The 23,301-nt window shown below is 43.8% G+C and overlaps 1 protein-coding gene across 4 annotated transcripts; it reads right to left on the reverse strand.

Moving 5' to 3' along the window:
- Positions 1-12,233: 12,233 nt before the first annotated feature.
- Positions 12,234-22,352, reverse strand: LOC111155498 (BMI1 proto-oncogene, polycomb ring finger). 4 transcript variants are annotated; one of them, XM_022515657.1, is made up of 10 exons: positions 22,124-22,352; positions 17,199-17,329; positions 16,754-16,850; positions 16,092-16,147; positions 15,947-15,997; positions 15,669-15,777; positions 15,545-15,590; positions 15,029-15,127; positions 14,586-14,666; positions 12,234-14,495 (listed from the first exon to the last, which is right to left on the reverse strand). In XM_022515657.1, the coding sequence occupies exons 2-10, from the start codon at positions 17,308-17,310 to the stop codon at positions 14,166-14,168; spliced, it is 981 nt and encodes a 326-aa protein (XP_022371365.1). In that variant the 5' UTR covers positions 17,311-17,329; positions 22,124-22,352; the 3' UTR covers positions 12,234-14,165. The 4 variants fall into 4 exon arrangements, with proteins under 4 accessions (XP_022371365.1, XP_022371366.1, XP_022371367.1 ...); XM_022515658.1 differs by lacking the exon at positions 22,124-22,352 and adding an exon at positions 21,627-21,747 and having other exon boundaries at positions 12,655-14,495; XM_022515659.1 differs by lacking the exon at positions 22,124-22,352 and adding an exon at positions 17,704-18,093 and having other exon boundaries at positions 12,655-14,495.
- Between the last annotated feature and the right edge of the window lie 949 nt (positions 22,353-23,301).

The raw sequence follows: 23,301 nt of genomic DNA on the forward strand, positions 1-23,301 counted from the left end.
TCAAATACAAAAAATGGCAGATTACTTTTACTGACAAGAAAGCCAATCTATATTTTCTGACCCACTTTTTCAACTTACTAACTTCAAAGTAAAATACCATTCTGTTTTACAAAGTTAATTGAATGCCCCATGATCACATATACAACTGTAACAAGTAGTGAGAAAGAAAACTGTTCAAAGGGATATTTCAGGGTTCTTTTTAAAGTGCTATTTTAGATTACTATTCTTAAAGTACCAGCTAACTTTAAATACAGATATACAATGTACTTGACCTATTAAAATATACATTTGATTGAGGATGAAACACATTATCTGAACAAATTGCAAAAGTGTTTCTATAAAAGATTTGTTTGGAAGACTTTGGCTCCTTTTGTAGAAAGCTAGCCATGTGTAACTTTAAAATCACTTTTGCATTTAATTTTTTTACTTATGAAAATTAGACTTTAAAAAGGCAACATTTAAAAAGCCAGTTTAAATATCCTGTTCTACTTCTCTAGAAATCAGGTTTGGGAATTCAGAAAAATCTCATTATCATGGGAATATATTTTACATATGCCTAAAAGAAATTTTGCTAATTTTACCATACATGTATTTTTTTCTTCAGCTTCTAGCTGAATATTAAAAGTTAAGGCTTTGCATGTGCTGTTAGATATAAACATACACATTTTAAAAATTGTTGAGGTGAATCAAGTCTATATATATTCTTCTATCAAGCCAAACACATATTAAGTATCAAAGTATGCCAGACACTTGGCTAATAACAGAATGTGCCTGTCTTCTAGCACATGAAATCCAGTGGGAGAAAGACATGTAAACAAAGTACTAATTCATTCAACAAGTGTATACCACCGCCTGCCCGTGTTTTAAGAGTTATAATTGCTCTAAACCATGTAAGTGCGTTGGAAGCAAAGACAAGGGACATAGGGTAACCAATGTGAAGAAAATGAGAATATCTACATCACTTGAATAACAAAAGCATTCTTGTTTTTGAGAAAAATTAGCTGGGTTTTATCTAGATATGAAATCTCCTTTCCTCCTCCCCCAAAGAATTAAAATATAGTATTAGCATTTAAATAGGCATTCATTTGGCAGTTGCATGTAATTATTATTTAAGTTATAGAATACAATAATCACTTTGCAAAAAACAAATCTAAAATTATTGTAACAACTCCATCTTTGCATACTTGAATTAAAAGTAAAAACACTACATACCCCATAACCAAATTAGTGGACTCAAAACATTATCTATAATGATGAAAGCAAACATATGACTCTTAAATGTTGCTTTGGCACTCTTTTGGGGAGAAACATCAGGATTTTGCATTTAGTTCTCAGCAGACCATTCATTTGTGCTATCAGGTCTGTCAGCTGCAGAAAAGACTCCAACAGTCCTATCCAGGAGGGGAAGATTAACATTTCTATGCTTGGGTTGTATGTGTCTTAAGTCCTATTCTTCGTTTTTCAAGTCCTTTAAAATAATTTCTTTGCATTTTAAACTTTAAAGTGCTTACAGTTTAGTGTTAAGGTCGATAAGATGTTAAGATGACAGTAATGGAACTGGCCCAAAGTTTTAAGGATACACCTGTACATGTCTTTCTTTTCCAGTAATTCAATGGATGCAAAGATTGAACTCATCTTTTCCACTCTCAAAGTAAACCATGATTAGGGGGATTCCATACACAAATAATTTCGCTTCCAAAGGCACCCTATAGCACAAAGTAAGTGATAATAAAAATTGATGCTTTTAATGTAGAATTCTGAAATGGGCACTGGGACATGCATTAAAAAAGAACAAATTATTGCTGCTTGGTGTGTGCGCCTGTGTGTGTGCGTGATGTGAATATTTTTTTAAGGAAGTGAGTTTTCCTTAAAAATTGTACCCAAACCCCGAATCACCAGATAGAAAACTCTAAGCGCCCTGGCATAGGTATCTATCAGCCACTCCATCTCAACATGCGCCCCCCGCCCATCTCTAAAGTCTTGGTGTTGTTGCACTTGTCTCAGGGAAGGTAGATACAGTTCTTTCCCACCTTTTTATTAGCACGGGCTACAGGAGACAAAAATGGAAAGTGTCACGTAGGAAACGACCCCAGGAGCCCACCCCGCCTGCATGCGGTCCAGGACCTGGGAGGATTCGGCCCACGCACCCCGCAGGTGCGGGTCCAGCCAAGGCTGCGCGGCTGCTCCGCCAGCCAGGAGCTGAAGGTTTTTGGCTGGCACCGCATAACTGGACACAGGCGGGTGGACGCCGGGTTCCCGGCTCGACGGCGCTGGTCCCAGCAGGCAACTGTATTCAGCGCTGATGGGGTGTTGGGGTCCCAGGGGAAAAGAAGAATGCAGTACTCCGGGACGTTCTCGGCTTTTCCTTTAGTCCCAATTTCTCTAACTCCAAAGAGCCCCTCTGCTCGGTTTCTAACGAGGGAGGGGGTGCCGGGAACAGATTGGGGCTGGGGTCAGGCCGTATTTTGGCTCAGAAGCCCTCGAGGGCCCCGCCGTCAATCGCTGAGATAGGCAGAAAAGGGGACGCGGGAAATCAGGCTCCGGGGTGCAGGCAGGAGGAAGAGGCGGGGGCGTCCCGCCCGAGGGCGCGAGTGCGGAAGCCCGGCGCAGGCTCCGCGCGGCTGCTTCCCTACCGCGGGGCCTCCCGGGGCCCGCTGCGCGCTCCGCGGCTGCGAAGCCCAGGGGTGCGAGCGACGTGGGGGCGGGGTGGGGGGAGTCCCGCTCTGTGTGCGTCCTCACAGCTCCGCGGGCCGCGGCCCGGGGTATCTTGAGGGAAGGGGTCGCGGGTCCAGCAGAACCGGCGTCTGCGGGGGGGGGGGGGGGGGGGGGGCAGGTTGCAGGAAAAAGAAGGCCTCTATCCTTTCGTCTTGCTTCCCCGGGCCAGGCTTCCAGCAAGAACCGCACCGCCACACAGGCTCTCACGGAGAGGTCCCAGCCGAACCTCCCCGCGGCGAGGCTGACCCGTGGGCCCAGGAATGGTGTGGCCAACTCTCGGGGGCCTGCCGGGAGCGGGCGGAGACCCGAACCCCGGAGCCGAGGCCCCGCAGCGCTGGCGCAGCCGGAAAAACTCGCCGTGGCCGCTCCGGTCGGCCCTGCTTCTCCCTGACTTTCTCCTACCGGGAGTTCTAAAGGAGTTCCCCCCGCCCCCGTTGGTGGGGGGAGCGAGAACGTTCGGACTCTTTTTGCCACGAGTGGGGTGTGGGAACCCTGCACCACCTTACTTCAGCCAGCTCCTCCAAGAGCCGGTGGTGCAGGCCAAATCCCAGAGGCGGTTGGAAGAGCCAAAAGCTTATTTGGTGGGGAAAAATAGCCATACCTCACTGCGCATGTGCGAGCCTCATTTTTTTAAAAATTTTGACGTCATTTTGTTATATCAAGTCCGAAGCCAAAACTTCTTGCTCATTGATTACTCTGAAGAATAACTAACTGTATGCTCTGACCCCTCAAAAATACTGCAAAAGTAATGAGAGAAAAAGTTCAAGGTTTCTGCTTTTACAAAAATGGCATAGGCTGTTTATCCACTCTGCCTGTCGGTTTCCCCCACAGAGATTATCAGAGCCGAGAGTGAGCTCCGCTAAAACATAGACTAGGTTGTAAGACGCGGTGGCACAGCATCTCATTCTTTAAGAGGAGATAATTGCACTAAAATTTGCATTCTCGTTAGCCGGAGTAAGCTATAAAATACAACTCCTGTCATCTTATTTCTTGATATTCCAGAGAAAAACCTGAATATTGCTAAGGCTGGGTTATTTTAATTTGCCTCTTACTCAAACGTTACCCCATATTTATTTTTAAGTGAAGAATAAAGGTTTCATATGGGTAACATGGAAGATTAATGACTACCTATATGAAGAAAATACCAGTACCTTTCCCATTAGCAAGACAGAAAATGAATTATAAAGAAATGCTTTTTATTCTAGGAGTGAATAGAGCCTCTGATGAAAGAATATGTGATTGCTTATCATTTTATAAATCAAGAGTAAAGTTCTTGGAAGTTTACAAATAAATTTAGAAGTATACAAATAATGCCAGAATGTTTATGGCCAAATCCCAAATAGAAACAAACTTACTAGCAAACTTTTGGCTTAAAGAGTGTCTTGCAATACTATGGACATCAAATGGGGACAGTGAAGATAGAGACTTCTTATAGCACAGTTAGATTAAAAAACATTGATTTTAAAAAGTGATGCTTATGCATGATGCTTTAAATGTAAGGCAAGAACTTAGAGTGATACCAAGAAACTGGTATCAGTTATCTTTGTGGGAAAGGATATTCCCAGAACCCACTGCAGACCATGGTAATGTAGTAGACTTGTATTGCACTAGAGTCTCTCTTTCAGTTTAGAGAACCTATATGAATTGGGTATATTAAAGTTCATGAAATACGTTTTTAAAGTCTATTTTAAAGAATGCTTATATTATTCTGTTGTAAACTTACTTTATTGTAATTAATTTCCTTAGGGGTGTTCTCCAAAGTGATAAGAATTTTAATAGGTGAATGAGTAGAATGAGCATTTGGTAAAAGTGAGTGGGGTCCTTTGCATCTCATAACCTTTTTCTCCAGAGGAAAAAAATGTCACGAGGCATATTTAGAAAGAAGCAGCTGGTAAACACATTTTCCCAAGCTTACTCTGACCAAGTTCTTCAGTTACATTAGAAAACAAACTGTAATGAATCATGTTCAATGCAAAAACACGGTCCTGAGTTAATTACTGATAATGTTAATTTTCTGACTCATGAACTAAATGCTTTCTAAACATCACTTTATCTTCCCAGAATGATTTACACTTAAGTATTTTGGTAGTATGTTTACTAAACTTAGGGTTTCTCCCCCACACCCAGAAGGTTGGGAAGGAGTCAAAAACTGCGTGGTAAGATTCTATAGAAATGTAACCGATTCCAATAAATAGTCCTCTGTACGGAAGTACATTATGGAAATGACGTGGTTGTCAAACCTAATTGCTTGGTTTTTGAGTCCTCACAGAAGAAATTCTACAGCCTTAGGGGTATAGACTCAAAAGCAGCATTCCTGGTTTCAGTTTAAATAAAACAATGAAATCCATCATTATTCAAGTCAATAGCGATAATTCACATGAATATGAATGCACTTTGATCTTATCCTTCAATTCACTGAAAGACACAGTTGTAATGAAAAAGGGAGATAATCTCTTTAACTTGGTACAGAGCAAGTTGTTGGAGCTTTTCTTTCCTGAAAGACCGTAGAAGGGAACTTTTCACTAAAGCCTTGCTTTCCTATTTTTAAGGTGGTGGTGGGGTGTTTGGGCAAGCTACAGGTCATTATGTTGCCTCCAGGAACCAAGTTGTGCTAACTTTCTTCTTTGAAGTATCTGTCTTATTTAAGAACTTGACATTTTGTGGAGCTTGAAAGTGAACCCCTTTTAAAACATCATATCTAAGAGTCATTTGAAGACGTGTGTTGATTTAAGTTTACCATCTCTTATTTAAGAACTTGACATTTTGTGGAGCTCGAAAGTGAACCCCTTTTAAAAATCATACCTAAGAGTCATTTGAAGATGTGTGTTGATTTAAGTTTACCATCAGATATGATTAAGACATATTAACTATTTTCAGTATGTATTAAAGCTGATTTAAATTAAAAAGGATATTTCAAGATGCACTGATTGCCTTGATAGATTTGCAACATCCCATACTAGCCCTTTAAGTATTCCTGTTGGATTATGAAGAAAGTTAATGTCATGCTTGTGCCATATGAAACTATGAAAGCCACTTTAAAATCTCATCTTGCATATGGTTATTTAACCAATTCTCAGACACTTTAGTGGGAAAATACCAAAGTTACTAGTTCTTATATATAATTTATTATTTTCCTTAGAACTCTGGAAACATTTGTCAGATAATTTTAGTACAACCTACCACATTTGAAATAAATTAGGTAAAAATATGCATGAATGAGAATATATGATTAATGGCACTAGCTTGGAAAAATGTTAAGCTTTTTACCGAGTTCATTAAAAGTATCCAAGCTTTATAGTAGTTATTAGTAATTTTTTTTTTTTAAATAAGGGTTGTCGAACTTCTGGAATCCTCTAGAAATTTAAATATTTGTTGAGTTGTGTTAAAAGGACTCTGGGGCACACAAAGATTTATAAGATAGGTGCTTGTCCTCTAGGCGCTTTAAACTTAGAAATTTCAGCATATCTGTGATTTACATGAAATTTTAATCCTTGAAGAACACTCAGCTAACTTAATGACTATTCAAAGAAGGGACAATTATCAAGAGTGAAGAAATGTGGCAATGCACATATTTCCCAAGTTATCCTACTAGCTAAATAAAATACTGTGCTGGATACCTGGATGGATACTTTGAAGATTTTTTTTTTTCAATAAAAACCTGTTTAAAACACTAAAGTTTCTGCTAAAAAAAAAAAAATTAAATCAGTGTCCTAGAACCACAGATATTAGGAAAGGCAGAAAGATTCCTGAGGGTTAAGGTCAATCTTTTTTTTAAAATACATCACAACACTCTGTCTACACTGCCAAGAGCTGATGTGGTTCATCAAATGAAATGAACAGAGGGAAATGCTCCATCCACTTTTGCATAACAAGTAATTGGACGTGATGTTGGAACAAACGCTAAATACTCGTGGTAGACAAAATAGACCGAAGATTGTAGCGTTTTCCGGTGGTTCTAACCCAGAGTAAATCCACTGTTACCAAGAGCAGATAGAACCGTAAGCTCTTCTTTGTGTCCATGTTACTAGAAAAGGAGTGGGCGTCTTGCCTTGACTTCTTTCTTTACCACCATCCTTATTTCTGACGTCAAGAAAAGCTTTCTACTAGACTGGCCATTGACGAAGCATTTCAGCTCAAGTTGGGAGACCAGGGCACCTGGGGCTGGGACTAAGCAAAGCGCCCCTATCTCGGGGGCTCAGGTGCCTGTGCAGCGAGGCGCGCGCTGCAGCATGCTCTCCAAGCCGCCCCTATTGTCTGCGGTGGGGGCAGGGCCCAGACAAGGGAGCTGGCTTTTGCTCCGAGCTGAGGGCACTGGAGGATGAGGACCCCGAGCGGGGGCGAGAGATGTCAACGAGGGCAACCCCCAGAGTTTCGAAAGCTCGACCCCGAGGTGTACGAGGATGCAGCGGTACCAGCGGCTGCGGCAGCGGCCCTGCCTGCGGATCGCCGTCGTGTGGTTGCTACTGGCAACCGAGCCTCTGCCTAGCGCGCAGCCCTGCAGCCCCTGGAAGGAAGGTGGCTAAGGGGAAGCCGCTGCGGCGCCGCCGCCACGCCGGCTCCGCAGCCCAGAAGGCTCTCGGTCCCGCCCGCGCCCTGCGGTCCCTTCGGGCTTTGACCGCAGCTGTGAGGCACGGAGGGCAGAAGGGCTCATCGGTTGAGGGGTGTCGCTGCCTCGGAAGCGTCAAATTACTGGCGCCCTCTGTGAATGCAACATGGCAGCCCAGGCTCGAAGACTGGTTTCTTCAGTCCGCCGGGGAGGGTTGGGGGCGCGCGGACTCTGCCGAGCGGCCACCGGCTGCTTTCCAGGCCGGAGTCAGCCCTGCTAGCGCCCCCGACCCCGAGCCCGGCGGAGCAAAGGGCTGCCGCGCGCGCGGACTCGCCTCGCGTTCACCCCTTGGCCCTTTGTTCTCCTCCCGGGAGGCGCCTCACGCTTCGGGGGCTTTTAAAGGAAACCCTCGAAGACCCGGCAACCCTGGGAGGGATCCCAGGCCTCCTGGCACTCTACGGATTTGTCTAGCTTTCCCGGCCCCCGAGGGGCTCCGGGGAGAGCTGGAAGCTCGAGCGAGGGATCCTAACCCGGCATTCCCAGAGGAGCCGCCTCTCGTCGGGTGGCTTCCTTCCGTCTGGGCCCGGGCTCCTCACGCCCGAGAGGTGTGAGGCGGGAGACCAGGGCCCCGATGCCCGCCCGCGAGAAGACAACGCCCGTCACGACCGCGGGAAAAGGAGATTCTCCGCACCGGGGAGAGGAAAGCCGCGGGCTCGCAATCGCCCCCGTCTCTGAACAAACGGGGAGGAAAACACCCCTTTAGGTGTGCGCTGGGCTCCGTCACGCTTCACTCCAGCCTTTGGGCACGGGTGGAGGCCGCCGTCGCCCCGAGGAAACACCCCCGGCCCCGGGTCGAGGGGCGAGCGGAGCGGCCCACCGGGAAGGGGGGAGGGGCGTCCAATGCCCCCGAGGGGGAAGGTTAGGGGAAATTTTGAATTTTTAAAAAGCGCGGTTTAAAAATGATCCTGCCACGTTTACAAGCCAGTTGTGACGTTTAGCACAACGTGCTACTGAAATACCAAAATCCGCCACCAAATGGCGGCTCCTGCAGTCTGCTGCGCTGATAAAGAGGACTCGCTCGGCGTCGCCCATTTTAGGCCGCTTTCACTTCTCTGCAGTTACCCCGACTACCCTTCGCAGGTTGTTCCTTTCTCTCCCGGTTTTCGGGTAGCCAGTGGGAGGCCCGGGTCAGAGAAGCCTTTATACCCTGGGGGTCCGGCCGGCGCAGTCTCTGTCGGAAACCGGCTGCGTCCCGGCGTCTTTCAGAGGCGACGTCCCAGCCGCGGACCGCCAACCGCTGTCCCCGCCGAAGGCGCGAGGGCGCCAAACCTCCCAGGTTTGCCTGGCCCCGAGACCTATTTAGGCGTCGCCTTTGGGTCTTCAAGGTGTGGTCCTTTGCCCAGATCTTGAGGTTCTTGCCGCGAAGCCACCCCATACTGGACACTGTCACCCGGCTAAGACCCAGGGGACTGGAACCATCGGCCTTCCCCGTCACCGCCTTCGAAGCGCGGCCTTCAGGAACCTTCAAGATGGCAGCTTTACGTTTTGTTATTAATGTAGTTTGCAGTCTATCCAGTAAAATCTCAAACTGCAAGGACACCTCGTTGCTGAAGGAGAAAGGGCATAGGGTTTGAAGCGGGAGGAGGAGGAGGGGCAAAGCAAGGACGCGCGTCTGCGAACTTCGCGGGCGACCGCCCGGCCTCCCCGGACGCGGGTCCGGTCCTACCCGCGCTGAGCTCGAGGCCCGGGGGCGGTCGCCGAACCCCGCGGCCCGGCAGACCTGCCGATGTCTCGCCCAGTGGGCAAGGCTTCGGCAGGAAGGTGGCCACCTTGTGAGGCCTCGCGCACCCCACTGTCGCCGCCCCTTGCCACAGGTTCCGACTTTGGAGAAATGACTTCTTTTCGCCGCTTCCCAAGCTGGTGGGGCCTGAGAATCTTGCTTTCAAATTTGGCGGGATCCGAATCCGCGGAACCCAGAGCGGCGCGAGGCGAGCGGCGCACGCGCAAAATGGCCTCCCGGCGCCCCGCGGCCTCGGCTCGCTCATAGGGCCTGGCGGAGCCCCCGCGGCGCCGCGGCAACCGAGGTCTGGGCTGTAGCTTTTTACACTCCTCCGAGAGCGGCTAGTTGAAAAATAAGGACTGGGAGAATGGCGGTTTCCTCCTTAACGTGCCCTTTTGGTACAGGCTCCCTGACCGAGAAGACAGCGCGGCCGGGAAAGGGAGCTCATTTTCTCCGGGCGGTCGTCCTGTGCCCTTTCCGCGGTGCACCAGAATATAAGAAGACTTTTCTTTCTTTTCTTTTTTTCTTTAAGCCGCTGCCCATCCCACCCCAGTCATCCTCGCTCCCCGCTTTTTCTTCCAAGCCGCGCAGTGCTCTCCTGTCTTCGGCTTTGTTTGGGTGACTTCCACTTTTGGGGGCATTTAGACCAAACACTGTAGTTTCAGGACAGATTTCTCAATCTCCAGTAACGTCTTTATCCATCTCGGTAACGTTCCCATTCGCTCCATCTCAATATTCCTCGCGCTTCCCGAACATCCTGGTCCGCAGCCTTCCAGAGTCTCTTCTCTCAGTTTGAGCTCTAGCGACTTAGGGGGCAGAATTGTGAGCACCAAATCGGCACCGAACTTGAAAGCATGTTCTCTGTGAAGTTGGATTTTAGGATGGCCCAAAAATCAGAGCAAGAAGTAATATTTTTACTGAAATGTAGGTGACTCTGAGGGAACGACACCTGCTATTTTTGAAAGCTCTTTCTGATAAGTCTCTGGAAGGTATATTTTAGGAGTCCAGAAGAATAGTAGTAATTTAACTCATTGGAAGTTTTACTGAGTGCTTACTGTTTATTTGGAGGGTTAAATGAAATTTCGGGATGAGTTTTCCACATGCAGTTGAACTTCTTTAGAAAACTCACAAGGATCCTAGAACAGCTTTTGCAGTGATAAATGACTTGATGTCGTCGACTTGATGAAGACAAGGTTGACAGTGAAGTCTTCATGTGAGAACTCTAGAAATTGCACACTAAGAAAAAGAAACTGGTGCAAATAAAGGAAATCCGTTTCAAGAACCAAAAGAAGAAAAAAACGTTAAAAAATTAACTGCGGAAACAGGAAACACTCTACTGCGTAAACATTTTCGGAGACTTTCATAATCAAAACTGGGCGATCTTGAGATTTGCAAGCAGATCCACAGGCTCAAGGTATTCGCGGGGTTATTTCCCAAATCTGACTTACTAGGAGATTCTAACATGTGATACTTTCTTTCTTGTAAAGACCTATCTGAATTTTGTGGTCCCAATTTAATACAAGGTTTTATTTGGGATGAGTCAGGATTTTTTTTAGAGCGATCTTAGAAATAACCACCTGTTGTGCTATTCATTTTATACTTGAAGAAACATCCTCAAGTGAAATGACGCTATCTAACCCAAAAGCCTTATGCAGGAGCTGCCTTCTGTGCTCTTTGCATATCAGATGTCTTTAGAATATATACTGTTGTTAAATAGGATCTTCTTAAATGTAATTTCCTCAAGACCTTAGCTTTGGATAGAATGCAAGGAAGACCGCGTGAGGGAAACAACCACCGTATTGCAGAATATGATGTAGCCTCCATTTCATAGAAGCACTAGACTAAATCAGAATTCCCAACTATCATTCCACAGGCAATGAGGGAAAATAAAAAAGATGTATTTACCAAACCTTTAAAATATAAAAGAAATGGAAAAAAAAAAAACAACCAAAACCCAGTTCCATCACCCCAAGATTCTAAGACTGGGTCCCAAGTGGATTTTTTGTAAAATTAAGATCCCATCCCCTCAAAAGATGACCATAAGCTATTTTTTTAAAAAACCGAACATCTTCATTTCTTCTTGGCCGGTGTAAAGTAGCATTTCACATGGGTTCCTATTGAGATTTCACAATAAAACTTGACCTTGATAGGCCTATACCATGTGTCTACTGAAACTCCAAATATTGGGGAAAGAATAAGAGGAAAGGATGTAGGAATGCCCCTGCGAGTTTACTCTGCAAGTTGCATTGTACCTCCAGAAATCCTAACATCTGCATGGATGAAAATGGAAACGAAGCAATATGGTTGGTAGGTTAAGTCAACTGGAGGGCAGCTTCTTTTTTTCCCACTCAGTGCAATTAGCGGCCGGCAATTTTAAAAGCAAAAAGTACTTGTAAAGAGGTATGCATGTGTAAAGCAAGATAGATCGCTATTTACACAACAGTAACCAGCCCCTTTTTTGCATTTAAGCTAAAATCTGTGAAATCAATTTAGGCATTTTCTGTGGAATATTTTGTTGGCACTAACTTTGTGATATAGAATCCTAGAATACTTTTCAGAAGCAAAAGCCAAACTTAAAGCCTACTTTTCATGTACCTTTTACTGCTAAGAGTTACAAAAGTTAACAGCTTTGATATGGGTTATTACAAGATTGAAACTTTTTAAAGTGGTAGCTTAGCAAAAGTTTTAGATCTTAATTGTCAAAACTGTGAAAGCTGGTTATGGGAGAATGTAAAACATTATAATCTTTCTTGTGTTTTATTAAAAGACAAAGACATTTTAGATGAAATATCCTTTAACACTTAAGAAATGTTCAAATGGAGTAGGGAAAAAAAGTCCTTTCGAACAAAGTAAATTTATGTTTTCAAGTATGGTAAAACAGTGTTAAGTGAGTCATAAATGTAAGATCTGATTTTTAATAAGCAATTTCAAAAATAAGTCCATCATTAAAAGGTTGAGATATTAAGTCTTTTAGTTCCATGTTGATCTCACAACTTGGTTTTGTGTAAGTCAAGTGACAGGTCCACTAGCATTTGAAGTTTTTAGTCTTTGAAAAATATTTTTTCATTCTTTATATACATGATCATCCAAAGTAAAACTATCATTTGAAACTTCCATTAACTAACTTTTCTTTCTTAGATAACATCATGAAAAACTTTAGAAACCTACAAAAATGAGTTAAATTCACCAAAATTGGCAAACATGGGTAACTTTTACTTCAAAGATTGTAGAGTAAATAAACAGATACATCTTTCAATTGGGCTATCAAGCAATTATACAACAAAGCATGGACTTCTTAGCAACATCACTATTTAAGACAGCAATGGATTCTCTTTAGTTTTACCTGTTGTAATCCACAGTAGGGTTTCCAAAACTTCTGCACATTGTGCTTTTTGTATCAAATTTTTATTAAAGTCTTAGCTATTTTCTAAATGAATATCCTTTTTATTGGATTTTCCCAATTACAAATGAAATTTAATTTTACATCTATAATTAGAAACAACACTTACAATGGTACTGTACAAATTTAGGTCAAAATAAAAATATATGTATTTTGTGGTTTCATAAAACTTCATTTACTGTATCTTTAAAGAAAGCAGAAATAACAGCAATATATGTAAAAGTAATGATTTAATGACTATAAGCAAGACAAAGCAATAGAATTGTGCTTCTTTTGCAGACTGGGGACAATGAAATGTTTAGCTACAATTTTCCCATACAAACATGAAACGATATTCATATAGAATAAACACCCTCACAAATAACTGATGGGTGATGAACATATACCAAGTTCGACCAAAGCAAAACACAAACTGAAAATGGCTGTGGTTATTCATATTTTAAATTGAACATGTTCACTCTATTTAAAAATTAATACCTGGAGAAGCTAAGAATAAATTGCTTCTATTTCAAGATATTAGAGAGAGGGCATATGTCATTGTTTATAACTGTTAAAGCAACTCCTTAAATTTGAAGTAACTGCTAAACCACATGTTAAAATAATTTTAGATAAAATGCCTTCTTCCAGAAATTTGCTGGTTTACTTAAAAATCTGTTTTAGAATTACAGTGATCAATACACATTTTAAAAACACATTCATTCCATCAAAGGCAACAGGAAATGAAGACACTGTTTCCAAAGTCTTTAGTTAAAAATTTTTCTTTACTGCAACAATTTTAAAAGTAAACATGTATTACTAGAGAAAATCAGTATTATGATTTGCCAGTTGCTTCCAATGGAATAGAATTTAGAATTAGAAATCCACATTAAAAATGTTCTATGCTGATAAGGCTTAAACATAGGGCATCTGCAAAGGTCGAACCAGTTGGGAGAATTTAACAACCATTTCTGAATGCATGAAACACAATATTTTCTTTATAGTATTTATAAATATATCATACAATACTGTTTCCTGTTATGTCATATACCAATATGGCATTGTACAACAAGCATAATGCCATCTGATTCTTACAAAAGCGAATCATTTAAACAAGTCAGTAAAATAAACGGTAGTACCCGCTTTTAGGCATACAGATTGTAAAACTGAAGTTTACTTTCCTTTGATCGGTTTTGTGTAACAACAGAGAAGTAAAAATCAAACAGGAATCAAAATGGCTAAATATGCAAGAAGTCGTTATTCACAGTGACATGGCTACATAGAATGCATTATTCTATGCATATTCTTTCCGTTTGTTGAATTTCAAGATAAAAAGCACTTGTTTTCTACAGGTTCACAAAACAGCATAATAACAAGAACAATCAAGGAGAATGTAATGTAGGCGTTAGTTGAGATTAACAAACTATGGCCCAATGTTTATATCCACTGCAGAATTTTTCAAATCGGAACAATGGTTACAAAAACCATTTCACATCTTGCCTAACACACAGAAAAACATCTTGCCTGCCTTCTCAGAAACCAATTCTCTTTAGAGGAACAATCTTTTCCATTAACGTCCATATGAATATCACATCTAGTCCATCTTTTATAGCCAAATTTAATGTCACTACAAAAGAAAGCAAATTGGACGACAGTCACATGTATTAGCATCTCTAAAGCTGTAATGGCATGAAGATATCTATATAAATCAGGGATTTAAAATTTTTTTTCCTTAAGAGTCTTGGGTATCAACCAGATGAAGTTGCTGACGACCCATTTACTGACGATTTTCGAGGTCTATTGGCAAAGGAAGATTGGTGGTTACCGCTGGGGCTGCTGCTGGTTCCATTCATAGTGCTGGAGATGTGAGGAAACTGAGGATGAGGAGACTGAACGGGAGTGCTGGGGCTAGGCAGACAGGAAGAGGTGGAGGGGGCACCTCCTGCGGGGCTGTTGGCCTTGTCACTCCCAGAGTCACTTTCCAGTTCTCCAGCATTTGTCAGTCCATCTCTCTGGTGACTCATCTTCATTCTTTTACAAGTAGGTCGAACTCTGTATTTCAAAGGAAGCGGACCATTCTACAACGTGAAAAGGGGAAAAAAAAAGATCAGTCCTCTTTAAATACAGTTTTACCACAATAACCTCGGAGTATTAGTTATGCTACCTACCCTTCTCCAGGTATAAATGTAGGCAATATCCATTAGTGTATAGTAATCCTTTAAAGGTTCTTCTTCATACATGACATCAATCTATTGGAAAATAATATTTCAATTATTAAGTACCATGAAAAACAAAGATAAATAGAGACTTTTTCTGTCATCTAAATGCAATCCAAAAATGCTTTAACAAACATTCTCTTCAAACAGCTGGACAAAGAAAGAATCCCTCTTGACATTCAAATGAGGAAAAATATTTCCTGAAATTACTAAGGAATTTGTTTTTATAGCATAAAACAAAATTCATACCAAACATTGTAAGAGACAATTCCAGTTAAGTTCTAAATCTAAAATAAAAAATCTGTTGTTTTTTTGGTGTTCAGAATCCAAAAAGGAAAAAGTCATTGAATTAAAAAAAATCTACATTAAATGCACAAAAACTATAAAGTAGATACCTGGAAAGTGTTAGGTATGTCCATTTTACTTCTGAGAAACTTTCTTAGGTGCATCACAGTCATTGCTGCCGGGCAACGTAAATATCTTTTATCATTCACCTAAGAATACATTTAGAAAAGTTATTTTTAAACATTTCTAACTTTCGGGTAAGAAAAAAATCTCAGTTTAAGTTGCCTCAATATGATACAAAGTATGAATACCAAAACTGAGCTTGACTAAATTCTCAACTTGGAGTTTACTACTTACATACAAAATAAGGAGATTTCTAATATAATAAGAAAACTTTAAATACATCAAAACATTATTTATTTTATAAGCATAACAATCATATATAGAGCAAATTCTATCTAATTATTATCAGATATATATCATTCTTAAACATCTAATACAATCATTTTTCTCCTGTTTGACAGCATCATCTAGCCTAAGAATATCCTAAAGGGCAACATACACCTTCATAAAATCTAGAATCCAAACAGTGTTTCCTCTGTATGTTTTTGCAACATGGGACATACCTCCTCCTTAGCTTTCTCCTTGTCTTTGTTTACTTTCCGATCCAATCTAAAAAACACAATTTTATTAGTGGAACAATGCATCTATGAACAGATTAGCATAAAACACATTTCCAACAGAATTTACCTGTTCTGGTCAAAGAATTCAATGGATAAGCTTATTATCTCATCATCAGTTATAATTCTCTTATCTTCATCTGCAACTTCTCCTCTATCTTCATTAGAGCCATTGGCAGCTATAAAAGACATTTTGAAATTCCATTTTAAAATTAAACATGTAATTAAAATATTACATATGTAGGAAGATGGAAATGGTACTTTTAAGTTAAATTCAATTTTTATATATTATTGAGTAATAAATTCTCCCGCCAAATAAAATGTCTTTTCCCTCTCTAAAGAGTTTACCATCTGCTGAAGGATGGGCTGCATAAAAATCCCTTCTTCTCTTCATTTCATCTAAAGAGGGGGGGAAAAAAGACTTAAACATTTGTCACAGCAGGTAAATCTGATGAATACTTTGTAAAAATTCATTTGTAAGCACGCTACTCACTTTTGAAAAGCCCTGGAACTAATTTGTATACAATATCTTGGAGAGTTTTATCTGACCTGAAAAAGAATTAGAAAACTAACTTATTAATTTTTATTTCAAAAATTTTAAATGCTCATAAATTATTATAGATTCTTTTTCTTTGTAGTATAGTATTTTATGTGATTGTGAGAGTCTTCATCAGTAAGATAACAATTATGAGAATAAAAATTCTTCATATAGTAGTAACCTTTTAAATCAGTGGAAAAATACTTTTACATTCATTAAGAAATTCTTCACATTTCACTGAATCAAGAGAAGCATGCCTTTCAAATTACTAAATTAGCTAATATGAAAGAGAATAGAGAGAAGAAAATGGAAGCACTTTAAACACACTCATCCCTGCCTGTCATAAACTCAATAAAGCAATGCAGAAATGGAGAACTAATTCAGGTTTTAAAAAATGTTTTAAAAAAACACTTAAAATCCACCTCGATAATACCGAACTTTGCTTAAAATTAGTCATCATTAAAATGGCAAGAAATGAAGAGCAACCTTCACAAAACATGCACATTAGGTGGAGATTCAATGGTAAATTTTGTGTGACAAAATAAAACAGGGTAACCTTCACTAAATTATGCAATTCCAATAACAATTAGAGACAATAATTTTAAAACTTTTCTTACCTTATATTCAGTAGTGGTCTGGTTTTGTGAACTTGGACATCACAGATAGGACAATATTTGCTGGTCTCCAAGTAACGCACAATACATGTTTTACAGACTAGAAGTAGAAAAACAAAAATTTTATAAGTTTAGAAATTAGATGTTAAGCATTGAAATTAGTATCAAAAATGGAGAACTAGGGATAGCAAAATGCTAAATGTCAAAAGGTATTTCCAATGACCTAAACTAACTCAATTAACATTCTGAGAATATTTATACATTGCATAGTTACACGTTTAAAATATGCATTAACAGAAATTCACCAAACCCAAGAGTAGAAAATGACTCCATCACTTTTGTAACAACATTCTCAAGGATTGTGGGAATTGTTAACAGTTTTCAAACATCAAAAAGAAATAAGAAATATATATGACACACAAAAAAAGGTCTAGAACTTTGCACTTACAGGAATGTAGACATTCTATTATGGTCGTGGCATCAATGAAGTACCCTCCACAGAGCACACACATGAGGTGGGGATTTAGCTCCGTGATCTTGATTCTGGTTGTTCGATGCATTTCTGCTTGATAAAATGCCCTGTAAGACACAGAAATATTGGCCATAATCCACAGAAAGAGAAACGAGATTATCTCCCAATTTCTAGTAACCGAAGGCTCTGAAATGCTGAGAAGTTCATAAAACTCGTATAACACTGTACAGCTGGACTGTCCCAACGTTTTCTACAGAAGGAATTAACTAATGAGACCTCAATCAATTATAGTGAAATGACGAAAAAGGATTCAAGTAAAGTAACTTGTGGTCCCTCAGTTCATTCCAGGACGGAGAAGAAAAGGTCTGGGGTGGGGGCTGGGAGCTGAGAGTATTCGGGTCTCTTTCTTCCATTTGTCCTCTAGCCTAGCAGCCCCAAGGCTGCTGCAGACGCCACACAATCCCCGCAGATATTTACCAACCGCCAGGGCTTGTCTAAGGTCTCCAAATTTATTGTAAAACTTCCTTATGGATCTTCAATCGAAAATCCGGGAGATTGCCCTGGCTTCCCAGGGGTTCTTGTTGTTTTAGGCGGTTCCAAAAACCAGAACCTGGCACGTTTTCACGCGATACAAAGGGAAAACAAATTCTGCCCTATCTGCATCCCTGGCATTTCCGGAGCTGGGTGCTGGGGCCGCAGAAGCACCTCCAGCCGGCCTCGGGCTGGGGCCTGAGCGCGCGGACGCCCGGGGGCCGGGATGCGAGGGGCGGATCCGGCGGCGCCCCGGGCTCCGTCTCGCTCCGGATTCGGAACTCGGCCCTGTCGGGGTTTCCATAGCAACTTACACTTACACTTGGCATCCGGCCACCGCTGCAACTCCGCGCGAAGCCGGGCCGAGCCCGGAGCTTCGGCAGGCGTGCGGGTCGGCGGGGCGGAGGCGGCGGCGGGCGCGGGGGAGGGGCCGGCGCGGCGCGGGGGCGGGGCCGGCGCGGGGGGGGGGGGGGGTGGGGGCGGCGGGGCGGGGGGGGGGGGCAGCCCCACGAGGCCCGCGGCGCTGGGGAGCAGGATCCCGGCCGCGGCAACCGGGCGGGCAGACTGGGGGGCCCCCTGAGCGTGCGAGTGGTAAAGGAAAATGCAAACCGCAATCCCGGCCATTTCGGACACTCTTGGGGACCTCTTTCCAAGTCGACTCGGTGCGAAGAGCTTCTTTCAGATCTTGACTCGGTCTCTCCTGTTAGCAATCACTAGGTCAAAAATTTCACGAAGGGACCTTTTGAGAATTGCCAACTGTGCACTTAGCCCGAAACCATCAGAGCTCAGATTGCAGAGATGTTTATTGAACTGAAACTCTTTAAACTTTTCTTCTCTAATATGAAGTTCTCCTTCAGATTAGATGAGCGATACAAAGTTTTGCTAAGGCTAAAAAGTGAAATCTGTTTTACAAAAAGACAAGGAGGGGGCAAAGCCGTGTTTTATGTGAACTATGCTGGAGTCAAGACAAACTACTTTAATCGGTACGGGAGTGACAATCAGTAAAGAACCATGTGATCAGTCCATTCCCAACGCTAAATCAACACCTTGTCAACCCAGAGCAACGATAGGAGAGAAAAACAAATGTCATTTTCTCAACCTAACCTCCATACAAATCCCCACACGATGGAATAATATCCCCAATAGATAGCATATATTATAGGAAAGTCACGGTGGGAGACTGTCAGCAACAATACACCAGCGGACAATCAGGGAAGTCAATTATTTCGTGTAGTACTCTGGAAAAATATATTTCTCACCCCCCACTTCATTCATTTCAGAACCTAAAATAGGATCAAGCTTCTAGACCTGTTTGAAGTACATTCTTAAAACCGCTTTCAACAGAAATCTAGGAACCTGAGAAACTTGGGAGATGCAACTGAGGTTTTAATTCTTAGGGAATTTTAATGCAGAAGGAAATACCAATCAACATACCTCAATGGCTGAAACTAATGGCTTTAGAGTACTAAAAAAAACGGTAAAAACCAATCAAAGTCTCTTTTATGAGAGTGACCATAGTGGCGACTGGCAACTTCAACCAGAAAACTTCACCTGTGATTCCTCAGTTATCTTTTGATTACTTTTTTTTAACAAGACTATTGTTCACATATTGTTAAAATAAATCTAAGTGGTGCTGCAGAGAAGTTGTGGATGGAGCACTGTCCCTAAACAGTAGCAATATTTACATCCATTGTGGTTGACTAAGACAAACCTTAATTCTTAAAAGAAAACTAACTCTCCTTGTGAAACCACAGGTCCTTTCCTAGAAAGATAGCAAGGTGATACTTATATCTCCTTGTGAAAGCATCTCACACTAATGCTACCGAACATGAAGTTTAGGAAGGGACTTCAATAAAAATAGTTGCCTTTATTTCTCCACTGTACAGAAAACACCGAACACAAGTACTAATACAAAGGTCAAACCTCAGTGGAGGGTAATCTACTGGTTGGCTTTTAACATTTAAGGCACAGGTACCTGACTAAAACCTTTCAAATTCATCTTGTCTTAATTCATACAACTCTCTTCTACCTCAGTTCTGAGGAATCTGGCCACAGTCCTATTACCATCTATAATGCTAGTAAATACCACTTTGTTACTTACATAAAAATCAGTTCGTTATCTTTTTATACCACTTGAAAGTCTTGGCAATCTAAGGATGACTTCCAAGACGTTTGACATGCTTGGTAGATTTAAGAAACAATCCATTGCACCTTAGAAATGAAAGCCTTCCACGTTCCAACACAGAAAACTGCCAGGCAGGCAAGTAAAAATGCACCAAACATACCACAGTAAAAATACTCAATAGTTAAAATTTGCCACTGTAACATACTCAGTTGGGACTGTCAGTTTAGTTGAGAGGCCTAACACCAGTAGTGTCAAAATGAAGCAAAACAGAAGCAAGTTCTTATGTTAACAATCAGCTTGACTATTGCAATCTAAGAAATGCAAATGAACTCCATAACCCCGGTTGGGGTTCACAGCCCAGCAGAAGTATGGGTAAAGTTTGGACTAACTTGACTCTAAGAAAATTTTGCTTAGTTGGGTACTTAAAGCACAGCTCACAACTTGGTGGTAGAGTATTAATTAATTTATCAAGTACAATTAAATGCTCATTTTTTTTTTTTTTACAAAAGCGTATGTGTGTATACATATGCCTACGTAGTGACTTTTATATGGCTTTAAAGATACTGTTACTAAGCATATAATTTGCACAGGTAGGTTATTTCAAACACCTTTGCACTCTGGGGCAAATGTACAGGAATGAACTCAAATATTAAAAAGTTTGTAAATTTGCTCATAAAATCAATCTCTAAGGGATTCTGATCAGTCTACTTAAAATAATATTCAAATATTAACATAGTCACATAAGTTAGTATATACTGTCAACAGTTCGCATCTTTAACTTTCAAGTCTTTATTAAAGCTTGTAATGTGTTTTCAGAACTTGAGGGTTGGGCTTCCTATAAAACATACTTTGAACTACTCACAACATTCTAGGTACCACCAACCTACACTTGGATTTGGATAAACATGCCCAGAATTTTGCCTACTTTAAGAGAAGGGGTTAAATACATGCTTCTCTTTCAAATGTTGGACCGTGACCACTAAGCCCACTAAATCCTTTTATTGCAATTGAGAATGATCAAAGTCTCTCTACTTGTTTACTTCCAATCATTAACTGTAAATTTCTGGGAAAAAGATCACGCTATATCGCTGTCAAACCCAAAAGACTGTGTAAACATATGTAGTCAACTTTTTGGTCCTCCTTTTCCAAAGCATCTCTTTACCAACACGACCTTTAGCAAAACCTATAAAACGTAGTGGACTTAAGTCAAGGTTCTAAGTGCATCCCATAGTAGAGGTTGAGAGAAAAACTGCAGTCACCAAGGAGAAAAAAACAGAAAAAAAGAATGGGGGGGGGGAGGAAACCTCTTGCAAGACTAACGTCCAGTCACCATCATCACTCCAAAAAAAGCTCCAAATTTGAAATGCCCACTTCCCAGTGCGCACGTCCCAAGTAATGTTTAGAGAAGTTATCTAAGACTCCCAACAAATAACACCTTGAAAACTTTACCATTTTAAACACAAATGCAGGAGACCTTGGAAACAACTGGGAACCGCCATCTTACAGCCATCCAATTTCACACAAGTGTCCCTCCAACTTAAGTTAATAACATTTTTGTTTGAGCTCTTTCCAGTTTAACATCCACCTTGGCAGGATCGCTGCCCCCCACGTAACCCGTCCCTATAAAATGAGGGCATTCTCTGGATGTTTAAACCTCTGAAAAGCCCTTTCTTCGGGAGAAGAGGGAAGCCACTTGACCCGAGCAGCTCCCGATTTCAGGAACCCGTCCCCGTTTCATCAAAATCTACCTCTCAACAAAGGGCGCCGTGGCGGGGAGAGCCGCAGAGACTGGAAATAGAAGTGTTCTTCTCGGGGGCCATGTGCGTCGCGAGGGTGTAGAGGGGCGCTCGGGGGAGAAAGGCTAAAACGTGGGGCCGCGCGCGGCGCGTCCGGGGCTGGAGCGGGCGGCGGCTGGAGCGGCGCCGAGCCCGGCTGGCGGCGGCGGCGGCGGCGGCGGCGGCGCGGCGCGGGCTGCGGGTCGGTCCCGGCGCCGCGGGAGTCGGCGGGCGGCGGCGGGCGCGCGCTCGCGGGCGCGGGCGGCGCGCGGGGCCGGGCGGCGCCGCGGGACCGGCGGGCGGCGGCGGGCGGCGGCGCGGGGCTCGGCGCCCACGCTGTCAGCGCCCTCCGGGCCGGCGCGGGAGAGGCGCGGGGGGGCCGCTCCCCATCCACCCGCGGCCGTCCCGAGCCCCGCGCGGCCCCCGCCGCCCCCCGGTCCCGTCCCGGAGGCGCCTCGCCTCCTACGTACCCGGAAAAAGCAGCCGGCGAGAGGCGATCGAAGCGGGCGGAAAAGACAATGAAAGTTAAAAGTCGTTCAGCAGAAAATGAATGTGAGCCAAGCGGCCATCTTGAAGCGAGCTGCAGACGCCGCTGTCAATGGGCAACGAGCGCAGCCGAGAGGAGCTGCGGCCGCCGCGCTCGGCTCATGCTGCCTCCCGAGCCCGGCCTCCTCCTCCTCCTCCGCCTCGGCCTCCTCCTCCTCCGCGGCCTCCTCCTCCTCCTCCTCCTCGGCCTCCAACGCCTCCTCCTTCTGGGCCTCCTCCTCCTCCTCCTCCTCCTCCTCCTCCTCCTCCTCCTCCTCCTCGGCCGCCGCCGCCTCCTCCCGCTCCGCACTCGGGGGAGGGAGCGCGCGGAGGGGGCGCGATCAGTATTATTCTGCGGGGCTGGGAGGTGTTTCTAATCCGGATCGGGGCTCCCTCGCCAACATCCCCATTGTCTCGCCCCAATCTCTGCCTTTAATACTATGATTATTATTTCATAGTTGCTGTGGGGGAAGGAGGGCGAGTGGGGGGCGCCGTGTGTGTGCGTGCGGAGAGGCGGGGGGAGGGGAGGAAGGATGAGGAGGGGGGAGGGGAGGGTGAAAAAAAAATGCACCGCTGAAGGCAGAGTGGAAACTGACACCGGCTCCAAAATGGCTCAGAGTCCGCCCGCCCCCTCCCCCCGCCGCCCCCCCACCTGGTCACGTGCTCCCCTCATTCCTTAAGGGCGGCCTGGGAATTAGTGTCGGTGTAGTCGGGCCCGCGGCCGCCCCCTCCCCTTCTAGCAGCGCGACCCGGCCCCCTCCCCCTCGCTCTGCGCGGCGGCGCTGGCGCGGCTGCGGAGACATTTCTCCACAGCGCCACACGCGCCACCCTGCTCTCGGCGCGGGCATCGCTCCGGCCCCGCACACAGCTCAGCCCACCCCACCCCCCGTTATTTCTTTCTTTCCGCCGCCCGCCTCCGCCCGCGGCGCACACGTCCACTGGCTCTAACCGAGGAGAGCGCCGGGCCACCGCCCCCGCTCGGCCCCGCCAGCCCAATGGGCTGCGGCCCAGACTCCGGCGCCGCGGCGCGGAACCTGCGCCGGAGTTGGGCTCGCGGAAACAACAGCGCCCGCCCCTGTCTTCCCGCGGCCGCGCCGGGCCCCTTCCCCGCCCGCCAGCGGCC

This window comes from Enhydra lutris, unplaced genomic scaffold (genome assembly GCF_002288905.1).
Source record: "Enhydra lutris kenyoni isolate GAN:26980312 unplaced genomic scaffold, ASM228890v2 scaffoldscaffold42, whole genome shotgun sequence".
NCBI lineage: Eukaryota > Metazoa > Chordata > Mammalia > Carnivora > Mustelidae > Enhydra > Enhydra lutris.

What these genes read in the sequence shown, in the direction of transcription:
- LOC111155498 (XM_022515657.1), bottom strand. Translation starts at nt 17,310, where the DNA reads ATGCATCGAACAACCAGAATCAAGATCACGGAGCTAAATCCCCACCTC. An exon ending in AATAGAATGTCTACATTCCT is followed by an intron (nt 16,851 to 17,198) that starts GTAAGTGCAAAG and finishes TTCTACTTCTAG; the next exon opens with TCTGTAAAACATGTATTGTG. An exon ending in GAATTCTTTGACCAGAACAG is followed by an intron (nt 15,591 to 15,668) that starts GTAAATTCTGTT and finishes TGTGTTTTTTAG; the next exon opens with ATTGGATCGGAAAGTAAACA.